At 44.3% G+C, this 11,596-nt stretch overlaps 1 protein-coding gene across 1 annotated transcript in view; it reads right to left on the bottom strand.

Moving 5' to 3' along the window:
- LOC103603208 (A disintegrin and metalloproteinase with thrombospondin motifs 20-like) overlaps positions 1-11,130 on the bottom strand; it is a gene marked incomplete at its 3' end in the record, with an annotated part of 102,853 nt that extends 91,723 nt beyond the window's left edge. Inside the window, exons 1-2 of the mRNA XM_008587706.1 lie at positions 11,040-11,130; positions 10,132-10,493 (exon numbers count right to left, since the gene is read on the bottom strand). Of these exons, the coding sequence (XP_008585928.1) occupies positions 10,132-10,493; positions 11,040-11,130 (453 nt within the window). The remainder of the gene's footprint in view (positions 1-10,131; positions 10,494-11,039) is intronic.
- Between the last annotated feature and the right edge of the window lie 466 nt (positions 11,131-11,596).

Raw genomic sequence — 11,596 nt, 5'->3', positions numbered from 1 at the left:
AAAAAAAAAAAAAAAAAAAAAAAAAAAAAAAAAAAAAAAAGAGCTGGCTAAATATCTGGCACATATTAATAAAAGCAGCTTTAGGTTATTCATTTGTACAGGTATTGAGCATTTTCATATGCTGTCTTAGGTGCTAAAATGAATATGACTATTATCTTTACCCTCAGGTCTACAAATGAGATAGAGAGGTAATCAAATAACTTCAATTCAATGTGTAATGAAAATACAAGTGCACTAAAAAGTCAAGCGGTAAAACCAAGGAAGGCATGCCCCGTTAGAAGGTCAGGGAAAAGGGCTGGAGGCTCAAAGTGGATCGGGAAGGATGTGTAGGAGTATAAAGGAGAGGATATTCTTTTTTTTTTTTTTTGTCTTTTTCCGTGTCCGGCAACGGATCGCAACCCTCAGTGTTGCCCCCGTACCAGACCGGGGACCAGCAATGCGATCGCAACCCTCGGTGTTGCCCCTGCACCTCGCTCAGCCAGTGAGCGGGAACCGGTCTGTATGTGGGATCTGAACCCTCGGGCGGGAGCGCCGCCGCGCTTCCCAAGCGGCGCACTATCCAGTGTGCCACCGGGCCGGCCCAAGGAGAGGATATTCTAAACTGAGAGGAGAGCATAAATTCGAACAATTATAAAGATTAAAGGAAATCTGTAACAGAATCAAACAATGTTTCCAGAATAATTATCTCTTTCTTGCCACCTGTTCCTCTGTCATTGCCTTTCTTGGTTAGTGGTCACGAGATCATTCAGTAATTTAAGCCAGAGTCATGAGAACCACTTAGGTCTCCTTCTTCTCCTATGGTCCAGAATCCTAATGGGTCTCTTGCAAGGTCACTCCACTGCAGCACTACTGATGTGTTGATAATTCTTTATTGTAGGGGGTTGTTCTATGCATTGTGGGATGTTTAGTAACATCCCTGGCCTCCGCCCATGCTCGGCCAGTTGCATGCTCCCTTCAAAGTTCCCACCAGTTGTGACAACCAAAAATGTCTCCAGACATTGCCAAAAGTCCCCTGGGGGACAAAATTACCCCAGTTGAGAATCACTGCAGTAGTTCCCCTTCCATAGGAACCCACTCTTCTTCCCCACCGCAACCACATGACCCAGAGTTCATACTGCAATGGTCCTGTCAGAGACTCGCTGTCTCCCCTGCTCCCTGCATGATGTTGCATGAGAAGAGAAATGCCTCCTAACACACTGAACTCACCTATCATGTGCAGCTCAAGCTGTCACTCCTCACCAATTAATTCAGGACTTTAACAATATGATGCCAACTTGACCTCTCACCCTCACCACCCAATCCACCCTACTTTTCGGCTGCACAGACCCACAAGAAGCCTTTAGATTTTCATGGCCACTTATGTTTAGTTATCCCTCCCAGACCAGTTGAAAGGCCTTCCCCAACATAGGTCTCACAACTCTCTCAAAGTGACCCCTTTCCTCAAAGTTCACAGAGCACTTTGTACACAGCACTTAACAGATATCTTCATTAAGTGTGTATGTGCCTGGTGTCACTATGTGGTGGCCCTGAGAATACTGAGCATGACTGGCCAGAGGCACTTTGGCATCCATCCCAGTGTTTGCACCCTGGCCGTATCTCCCGAGGGCTATTCCCAGTCAGTTACTGAGTGTGGCAGGGACGCTAAGGCAGACGCACTCTCAGGAGGCACAGGACTCTTTTCCTGGACAAGTCTGGATCCAAGTAGGGCTTTGCTGAACCTTGCTTGGACTGGCCAGCAGCCCGGGATGCCTCTACCCAACAGTCTCATCCTCTCTCTTCACCTGTTTCAGACCTAACTAGCTCTCCCAGCAATCCCTAGTTTCTCTAACACAGACACTTAACCTAAATAAAATCCCATATTGGCATCTGCTTTTTAAAGAATTGGACTAACACACACCAGAATGTAAAAAGTAGAGGATAGTGAGCTCTCCCTACTGCTGATTGATTGAGTGTTTGAGTGAGTACATGAATAACTAAAAAAGGTTCTTACGAGTTTTCCCAATAAGAAAAACATGAATACAAAATGGTACCTGGATTGATTTAGGGCTATGTTAGCTCTGGGAAAATAGGAAGTTCAGAAAATAACAAAACTAAAATTTTGCCAGAATAGACAAAAACCAGTGACATTATTCATGGGTTCCATACTTTATTTCCTGTCTGAACAAGAAGTTAGGGTTATGGTTAGGGTTAGCAACTCAATAATCAGTCATCAGAGAGGAGTAGAGCCTGATGTACTGCAGAATGGTTCATATGAGAAGCTTCAAAACGGTGCACACGGACACTGCAAGCTACTCCATGAGAATATGTATAAGCCAGATGCAATGTCTGGTTTCATGACATCTGGAAACTGTTTCCTTCAACCAAAAAGACTGCATTACTTCAAATCCCACCAAAAAATAGTGAAGTTAACTGTCTAGGCAGTAGAGTTAGTCCCTGAGGGCCTTTCGAAGAAGTGAACCCACCGGGTAATATGAGAAGAGGGTCACCAGAGGCAAAGGGGATTGTCAAAAATAGCTTTTGTAAAATTTGTACATCCCACCCTGACAGGTAAATGCCAGTAACAGTCCAACTTATTAAATACTCATCTATACTTTGGCAAGGGTACTTATCAGCATTATGAGAAGATAGATAATATGAACGTGAAAAAGTAGTTTACAGTTGAATGTAGGAATATTAAGGCCTGATAACTACACATTCTGTGCAGTCTATTTATGGGTTAAAAACAAAGAGTTTGATTAGCCATTACAGTAATTACAAATAATTTTATGATTCAGCTCCATTTCCATATCAACTACAGATTTTGGAAATGTATAAGAAAATCTCTGTTCAGAAATGTTTGAATCATGGGATAAATAAATACTTATGGGGAAAAAAACTACAGAGAAGGAAAGATTAGAAAAGCAAAAGTTATACACATGTTAAACAAAGAAAATTTCTGGTGCACTCTTAGCCCCTTCTGGTTCTTGGGCTCAAAACACTTAGGAAGAAAACTAAACAATACTAGTCATGGTTCAGTGATTTAGTAAGAGAGAAAAATATGTAAATACCAAGACTTCTAAAAGTGGAAAAAAATTAACTATATAGAAATTAAAAGAAAACATTAGTTCACATGTTTTGGGTTAATTCAACACCAGCAACTAAACGGAATCAATAAATACATTGGGGTGTCAATTTTAACAAATGGTTGTATAGGGACAGTGTTTTGAAAATATTAGCTTCAGCATACTGATTACCTGGGAGTCAAAGGCATGGGCCCTCTGAAAGGGTTCCTCAAACATACAGAAATTAAAGGTGAAGTGTTTGACAAAGGGAAGAACCGAGTCCCTCTTGACTCTCAAATATCCTAGAGGGTCTGAGACCCTTAGGAGGTGTAGAAGTGTTTGACAAAGGGAAGAACCGAGTCCCTCTTGACTCTCAAATATCCTAGAGGGTCTGAAGGTGAAGTGTTTGACAAAGGGAAGAACCGAGTCCCTCTTGACTCTCAAATATCCTAGAGGGTCTGAGACCCTTAGAGGGGTCTACAAGACTAGTACCAATAGCATCACCAAACCAGCTTACCTGGAGGGAATGCTACAGCAGGACTCTCATCTGAGAGCTGCATAATGCACCGGCCAGACAGGAAATCCAACAGGTGTTATAGCCAGAACTCAGAGGGATGGGCAGCACTGGTGAGAGCCCAGGCTGGGATGAGTCAGCAAGACCAGAGAGCTCTGACTGAGCAAGGAGAAGAAAGGCAATGAGTTCTAAGGCTCAGAATTCAGCTGCACGTGCCAGAAAGGTACAGAGACTGTTGCACGAAAGGTATCACCAGAGGCTTGAGGAACTGGAGGACAATACAATTTGTTCACCCTTCACCCAAACAATACAAAGACTTCAGAACACTTTGTGGTCCTGTATATGGTCAATTTTCATCAGTGGTCAATGTATGCTTGAATCCAGCAATATATAAAGCAATACACATTAGCAGAAAAAAATTAGATCACATGCTCATTTCAATATATGCAAGGAAAAGCATTTAATAAAATACAGCATCCATTCATGATTAAAAGCAAAACTAAAGCAAAGCAAAAAGCAAGTAGAAAAAGAGAACATCTCTAAATTAAAAAGACTGTTTCCAAAAATCCTTCAGCAAACCTCAGCCTTAGTGATTAAAAGATTGACAGAAATCAAAGCCAGATCATTACAAGGTGACAAAGATAAGTTAGGAAGCAGGTAGGAGCAGGGCTGGAAGGTTAGCATTCATAAGTTCCCAGGCTCTTTATCTACATGGATCTGCAAACAACTCAGCTGGTCCAGGCTTTGGGTACGATAGTTTTATCCAGATATAAAGACTAAAGACTTGTCTGAGACTAAAAGAGGAATTGATCTAATGACAAATGGATTCTAAAACCTACCAGGGGTTCTACTCTTTGATGAAACTATTAATCTAAAAAAAGTTAATGTTAGAGTCAAAGTAGAAATAAAAATACACAATCATAAATAGGTAGCTAATATCTGACTTTTTAGTGCTAATGAGAAAAATCAAATATATGTCACTAATCTCATTATTAATTTAGAATTAAAATTGGTTATTATCACACTACCAAAAAGGAAATTTAGATCTTGGTACCTCTAGTCATTTGCTGTATTACTGAAAACTTTCTATTTCTACAATGATGGATGTGCTAAACCTAGCCTTACACAACTGCAAAGAAATTAAGTAAGATAATTTATGAACATGAGCCCAAAAGTACGAGTAGTAAAAGAAAAAATAAACAAATGGGACTATATCAAACTAAAAAGCTTCTACACAGCAAAGGAAACAATCAACAGACTGAAACAAGAACCTACAGAGTGGGAGAAAATTTTTGCTAACTATGCATCCGAAAAGGGATTAATATCCATAATATATAAGGAACTCAAACAATTATACAGTAAAAAAAACAAATAACCCAATTAAAAAATGGGCAAAGGAGTTGAACAGACATTTTTCAAAGGAAGACATACAAATGGCCAACAGGTACATGAAAAAATGCTCAACATCAACAGTCATCAGGGAAATGCAAATTAAAACTACATTGAGATACCACCTCATCCCAGTTAGACTGGCTATAATCAAAAAGACGGTGCTGGTGAGGATGTGGAGAGAAGGGAACACTCCTACATTGTTAGTGGGAATGTAAATTAGTACAACCACTATGGAAAACATTATGGAGGTTTCTCAAACAACTACAGATAGATCTTCCATAGGATCCAGCAATCCTACTTCTATGTATATACCTAGAGGAATGGAAATCATCATGTTGAAGGAATACCTGTACTCTATGTTCATCCAGATCTGTTCACAATAGCCAAGACATGGAACCAACCTAAATGTCCATCGATGGATGATTGGATAAGGAAACTGTGGTACATATACACCATGGAATACTACTCTGCCATAAAAAAGAATGAAATACTCCCATTTGCAACAACATGGATGAGCCTGGAGAAACTTATGTTGAGTGAAATAAGCAAAGCACAGAGGGATAAATACCACATGTGATCACTCATAAGTGGAAGCTAAGAGAGAAAGAAGGAAGAAAAGAAAGACCACAGTAGTACGTTGGAGTTGCAAAGGGAGAGAACATTCCTTGGGCTACAAAGTGGAGTTGGGGGGAAAGAGAGGGAGAGGGAGGTTGGGGATAACTGGGTGGGGGACACGGGGTACAAATGCAATTTGTGGTACTGGGTATGCTGCGAGTATGAATCTGGCCCTCACATCATGGGCACAAGGGCTGACAATCAGCTTTGTATCTCATGAATATTCATAATCAATAAAAAAAAGAAATTAAGATAAAAGTGATTTATGTTGGTGTAGGTATGAAAATAAATTTTTAAGTGTTAAATCAACAAATTCTGATAATATCAGTAATTTTATCAGAAGCAAACTGCATAAATAAATCAGATTATTAAATGCATGAGGGTGACATAAGCAACTGTACCCAAATTAACACAGCAACAAAAATGAACAAACTCCTATTATGACTCAAAAAACATCTTCAACCATTTCCTGAATTTGAAAAGGGGATATAGAATAATAATTCAAACTACACCAACGTTACGAGTAAAAATGAGTATAAACATCACTCCTAATAATGTTTCCCATCTGGAATGTTTTTCCCTGCCATAAAACACTAAATCAAGAAAACATATTGACCATGACAAATTTGTGGGAGTAAATCTAGGATTTTCCAGACAAACTAAACATTATTTTAAAAGGTTTAAGAAAAAAGCATTTTTTCTTTTCTTTGAAGTATAAGTAGCTGTGTAAATATTAGAGTATGTTTCGGCCATTCTGATGTTACAAATATTTTACATTTATCCACAACAGAAACGAAGGAAATAGTTTGGGGCATTTCATGTAACTACAACTCAAGATAATAGCTTGAAAAAGAATTTCCAAATGTACTTAATAATGACCAATGCTCACACCCAGGAAGACATCTTAAATTAATTAACCTAAAAGAAAGTATTACATTTAGACTGGAGAGAACTGTTATCAATTTTTCATGTAATCATAGAATCAACAGTAATGATGTTCTGAAAATATCTATGCACAGCTTTACAAAGGTATCTTTTTTTTTTTTTCATTTTTTTCTTCCTTGCTAAACAAAAGCTAGTGTACTTGGGAACAATATAGAATCAACAGTAATGATGTTCTGAAAATATCTATGCACAGCTTTACAAAGGTATCTTTTTTTTTTTTTTCATTTTTTTCTTCCTTGCTAAACAAAAGCTAGTGTACTTGGGAACAATAGAATCCTGCAACCAAACTCATAGTTCTTATTTCTTGACTACGTACTCAGAGGAGTTACTGATGAAGTGAGCTAATATCTGTTTGTTTTAAAACAAGTGTCCTTACCCTGGGGTTCCATGCACTTGGATGGGAGAAAAGTTTCATCTTTATTTTCACTAACCTCTGATAATGAACAATCATAATTTGATTTTAGGTGAAAACATAGGTATTGTGGCTTTGCTACCAATAAAATGATACCGTCATAATACATTAGAGGTGATGTATCTATCTGGATTGTTTACATTCACTGCCACCACAAAATATAGTAGTAAATAGACCCCAGCAATAAACCTTAGTATTTAATGCATTAATGAAGTATATTTTACTGCATCACAAATTGGTTTTGTAATACTTTGATTACTGTTTTTATTTAATTGGCTTCCTTTTTAATATTAAGTATGTTATTTTACACATTTAAAATTCGTATGCTGAGAAAAGGTCTTGGGTTTCATCAGACTGCTGAAGAAGTTCATGTCAAAAAAATAATTAAGAACCTTTGTTTTAGAGGGAGAGAAACAAATAAGACAAACAGCCCGATATTTTATTTCATTTCCTCTCTTCTCGGGGAAGTTTTACAAAATCTCCATCTTTTACTCTTGTCACTCTAATCATCATTTCTCATTTGGTGGCACCAGGTCTTTGTAGATAGACTCTAGGTTGTCTAGTGCAGCGCATTTTAAACAGTCAGATTCAACCTCTTCCTTATTCTGTACCTCACAGATCAATGGCCATCCCCATACTATCAACAAAACAAACATTTCCTTTTCAAACCTTTCCAATGGGAGCCTTTTCATTTTATGTATATTAATTTTATTTTCGTTCTATCATTCTAAATTCAAAGATCAAATTTAAGTAAATTCAGGGAATTCTGCCGCAATAGGTGACCAGCAGTGGGTCCATCTGAGTTACATAGCCTGCTCTCCTGTTGGAAACCACGCTCCTCTTCACAGGCCACTCCCTCATTACTACTCCAGCATCTGACACTTTGAGGAAAGATGCTCTCTCAGCTTGCACAGGGAGTCGATATTGGCCAGCAGGCAGAGACATGCTCATCCTGGCATCAGAGCCTTCCCAACTAGTCTCCCCGATGCAGGAAGGAGTGGCCTCTGGGTTGAGTTCACCTAGGTGTTAATCTTTCTGGTGGCCCACTCTGAACTCCTGGTTCACCAACCGCCAACCCGCTCCCTGAACGCAGCCCTTGCCTGGATCCCCGGAAGATGCCAAGAAACCCCAGCACGCTTACCAGGCCTCCACATAGGCTGAAGACGGCCGTGTGGTCCTGCCGCGCGTTGACCTGGCCGCGGTAGAAGCAGTGGCTCAGGTCTTGGGGCGTCGCGCTGCGCTCCCGGGCCCCGCGCGCGGGGGCTCCCAAGTGCACCTCGGTGTAGCCCGCGCCCAGGAAGGCCGCGTCGGCGCTCAGGTTCAGCTGGAAGAGCTGCCCATAGGCGCTGATGCGGTAGTGGGTCCTGAACGGCGTGGGTCCCACAGTCCCCGAGCTGCGTTTCTTCCGGCTGAAGTGGCGGCTCTGCGGGAAAACTTCTCCGAACTCATTGACCCGCGTGGGGGTCACCACTTCGTAGGAGGCCAGGGTCCTCACCAAGGCTTCTGCAACCACAGCGATATGGCCATTGAGCCCACGCGTGACCCAATCCCCAAACCCAATCTTCACCAATGTCCCCGCTAAGGGTCCCAAGTCCGAGTACACCCGGGTGTGCAACAAATGCACACATGCTAGCGCGCACACACACACAGTTCGTGCTCTGCTTTCCCACACCCCCGATTTGCTCCACCCTCCCCAAGCAAAGACCCCGCCACTCATGGCCCTGAGCAGCCCACCACCTTTCCCAGTCACTCCTCGCCTCCCTGCCGCCGCCAACTCGTGCCCTCCAGGCGCACGCGCCACCCTGCCCCANAAGAATCAACAGTAATGATGTTCTGAAAATATCTATGCACAGCTTTACAAAGGTATCTTTTTTTTTTTTTCATTTTTTTCTTCCTTGCTAAACAAAAGCTAGTGTACTTGGGAACAATAGAATCCTGCAACCAAACTCATAGTTCTTATTTCTTGACTACGTACTCAGAGGAGTTACTGATGAAGTGAGCTAATATCTGTTTGTTTTAAAACAAGTGTCCTTACCCTGGGGTTCCATGCACTTGGATGGGAGAAAAGTTTCATCTTTATTTTCACTAACCTCTGATAATGAACAATCATAATTTGATTTTAGGTGAAAACATAGGTATTGTGGCTTTGCTACCAATAAAATGATACCGTCATAATACATTAGAGGTGATGTATCTATCTGGATTGTTTACATTCACTGCCACCACAAAATATAGTAGTAAATAGACCCCAGCAATAAACCTTAGTATTTAATGCATTAATGAAGTATATTTTACTGCATCACAAATTGGTTTTGTAATACTTTGATTACTGTTTTTATTTAATTGGCTTCCTTTTTAATATTAAGTATGTTATTTTACACATTTAAAATTCGTATGCTGAGAAAAGGTCTTGGGTTTCATCAGACTGCTGAAGAAGTTCATGTCAAAAAAATAATTAAGAACCTTTGTTTTAGAGGGAGAGAAACAAATAAGACAAACAGCCCGATATTTTATTTCATTTCCTCTCTTCTCGGGGAAGTTTTACAAAATCTCCATCTTTTACTCTTGTCACTCTAATCATCATTTCTCATTTGGTGGCACCAGGTCTTTGTAGATAGACTCTAGGTTGTCTAGTGCAGCGCATTTTAAACAGTCAGATTCAACCTCTTCCTTATTCTGTACCTCACAGATCAATGGCCATCCCCATACTATCAACAAAACAAACATTTCCTTTTCAAACCTTTCCAATGGGAGCCTTTTCATTTTATGTATATTAATTTTATTTTCGTTCTATCATTCTAAATTCAAAGATCAAATTTAAGTAAATTCAGGGAATTCTGCCGCAATAGGTGACCAGCAGTGGGTCCATCTGAGTTACATAGCCTGCTCTCCTGTTGGAAACCACGCTCCTCTTCACAGGCCACTCCCTCATTACTACTCCAGCATCTGACACTTTGAGGAAAGATGCTCTCTCAGCTTGCACAGGGAGTCGATATTGGCCAGCAGGCAGAGACATGCTCATCCTGGCATCAGAGCCTTCCCAACTAGTCTCCCCGATGCAGGAAGGAGTGGCCTCTGGGTTGAGTTCACCTAGGTGTTAATCTTTCTGGTGGCCCACTCTGAACTCCTGGTTCACCAACCGCCAACCCGCTCCCTGAACGCAGCCCTTGCCTGGATCCCCGGAAGATGCCAAGAAACCCCAGCACGCTTACCAGGCCTCCACATAGGCTGAAGACGGCCGTGTGGTCCTGCCGCGCGTTGACCTGGCCGCGGTAGAAGCAGTGGCTCAGGTCTTGGGGCGTCGCGCTGCGCTCCCGGGCCCCGCGCGCGGGGGCTCCCAAGTGCACCTCGGTGTAGCCCGCGCCCAGGAAGGCCGCGTCGGCGCTCAGGTTCAGCTGGAAGAGCTGCCCATAGGCGCTGATGCGGTAGTGGGTCCTGAACGGCGTGGGTCCCACAGTCCCCGAGCTGCGTTTCTTCCGGCTGAAGTGGCGGCTCTGCGGGAACACTTCTCCGAACTCATTGACCCGCGTGGGGGTCACCACTTCGTAGGAGGCCAGGGTCCTCACCAAGGCTTCTGCAACCACAGCGATATGGCCATTGAGCCCACGCGTGACCCAATCCCCAAACCCAATCTTCACCAATGTCCCCGCTAAGGGTCCCAAGTCCGAGTACACCCGGGTGTGCAACAAATGCACACATGCTAGCGTGCACACACACACAGTTCGTGCTCTGCTTTCCCACACCCCCGATTTGCTCCACCCTCCCCAAGCAAAGACCCCACCACTCATGGCCCTGAGCAGCCCACCACCTTTCCCAGTCCCTCCTCGCCTCCCTGCCGCCGCCAACTCGTGCCCTCCAGGCGCACGCGCCACCCTGCCCCACACGCCCCCGCCGCGTGGTCCCGGGAGTGAGGCTTGTCCCCCGAGCGCTCGATTCCTCGAAACTCGGTGCAGCCGCGACCTCTCGGGATGCTTCGGGCTGACTAATACGGGAGTCCCGGGAGCTCCTGCAGGGCCAGGGTCCCCCAATGGGCTGAGCCGCTCGCCCCCTCCGTCCGCACTTCCCCCTCGGGCCCCGCGCCCCCATCTCGCCGCTGAAGGCGCCCCCGTAGTGACCTTACCTTGCCTCGGGTGGAAGTGAACTTCCCAAGACCTGGTGATGAAGAGCGAGAACTGGTAGAGCAGCCCCGTCAGCCACTTGGCCACCCGCATGGTTCCACCCAGGGATCCCGACCGGGGAGGCCAACCCGAGCTGCCGGCCACCCAGCCGGCTTTCCCCGCGCTCCGCTGTCTGTCCTCCCTCTCGCCCGCCGCTCTCCACGCCGGCCGCCGCGGCGCCTCAGCAGCCTCCGGAGTAGCAGCCCGGGCCCCGGGCCGGCCAGTCTCGCCACACCGCCAGCCTCCGCTCCCTGAGCCGCTGCTTCATCGCACTGCAGCCCCGCAGCCCCCGCTCGCTCTCGGCAACCTCGCTCCCCTTCCTGCGCCCGCACCGCCCTCAGAAACCCTCTCCCCGGGTCCAGCTCCGCGCGGGGAAGCGACTCGACCCAGCAGGAACGGTGCCAATATAGCCACCCAGGGCCGGGCGAGCGCCTGAGAGAGCCCGCCCCTAGGGGCCGGGCCCCGCCAATCAGCTGGAGGCGCGGCCCCGGCTCGCCCTCCCACGCGCACCCTCCCCCCC

Source organism: Galeopterus variegatus, unplaced genomic scaffold (genome assembly GCF_000696425.1).
Source record: "Galeopterus variegatus unplaced genomic scaffold, G_variegatus-3.0.2 Scaffold4502, whole genome shotgun sequence".
NCBI lineage: Eukaryota > Metazoa > Chordata > Mammalia > Dermoptera > Cynocephalidae > Galeopterus > Galeopterus variegatus.
The sequence above is the reverse complement of the archived record's forward strand: the minus strand, read 5'-3'. Positions and strand labels throughout refer to the sequence as shown.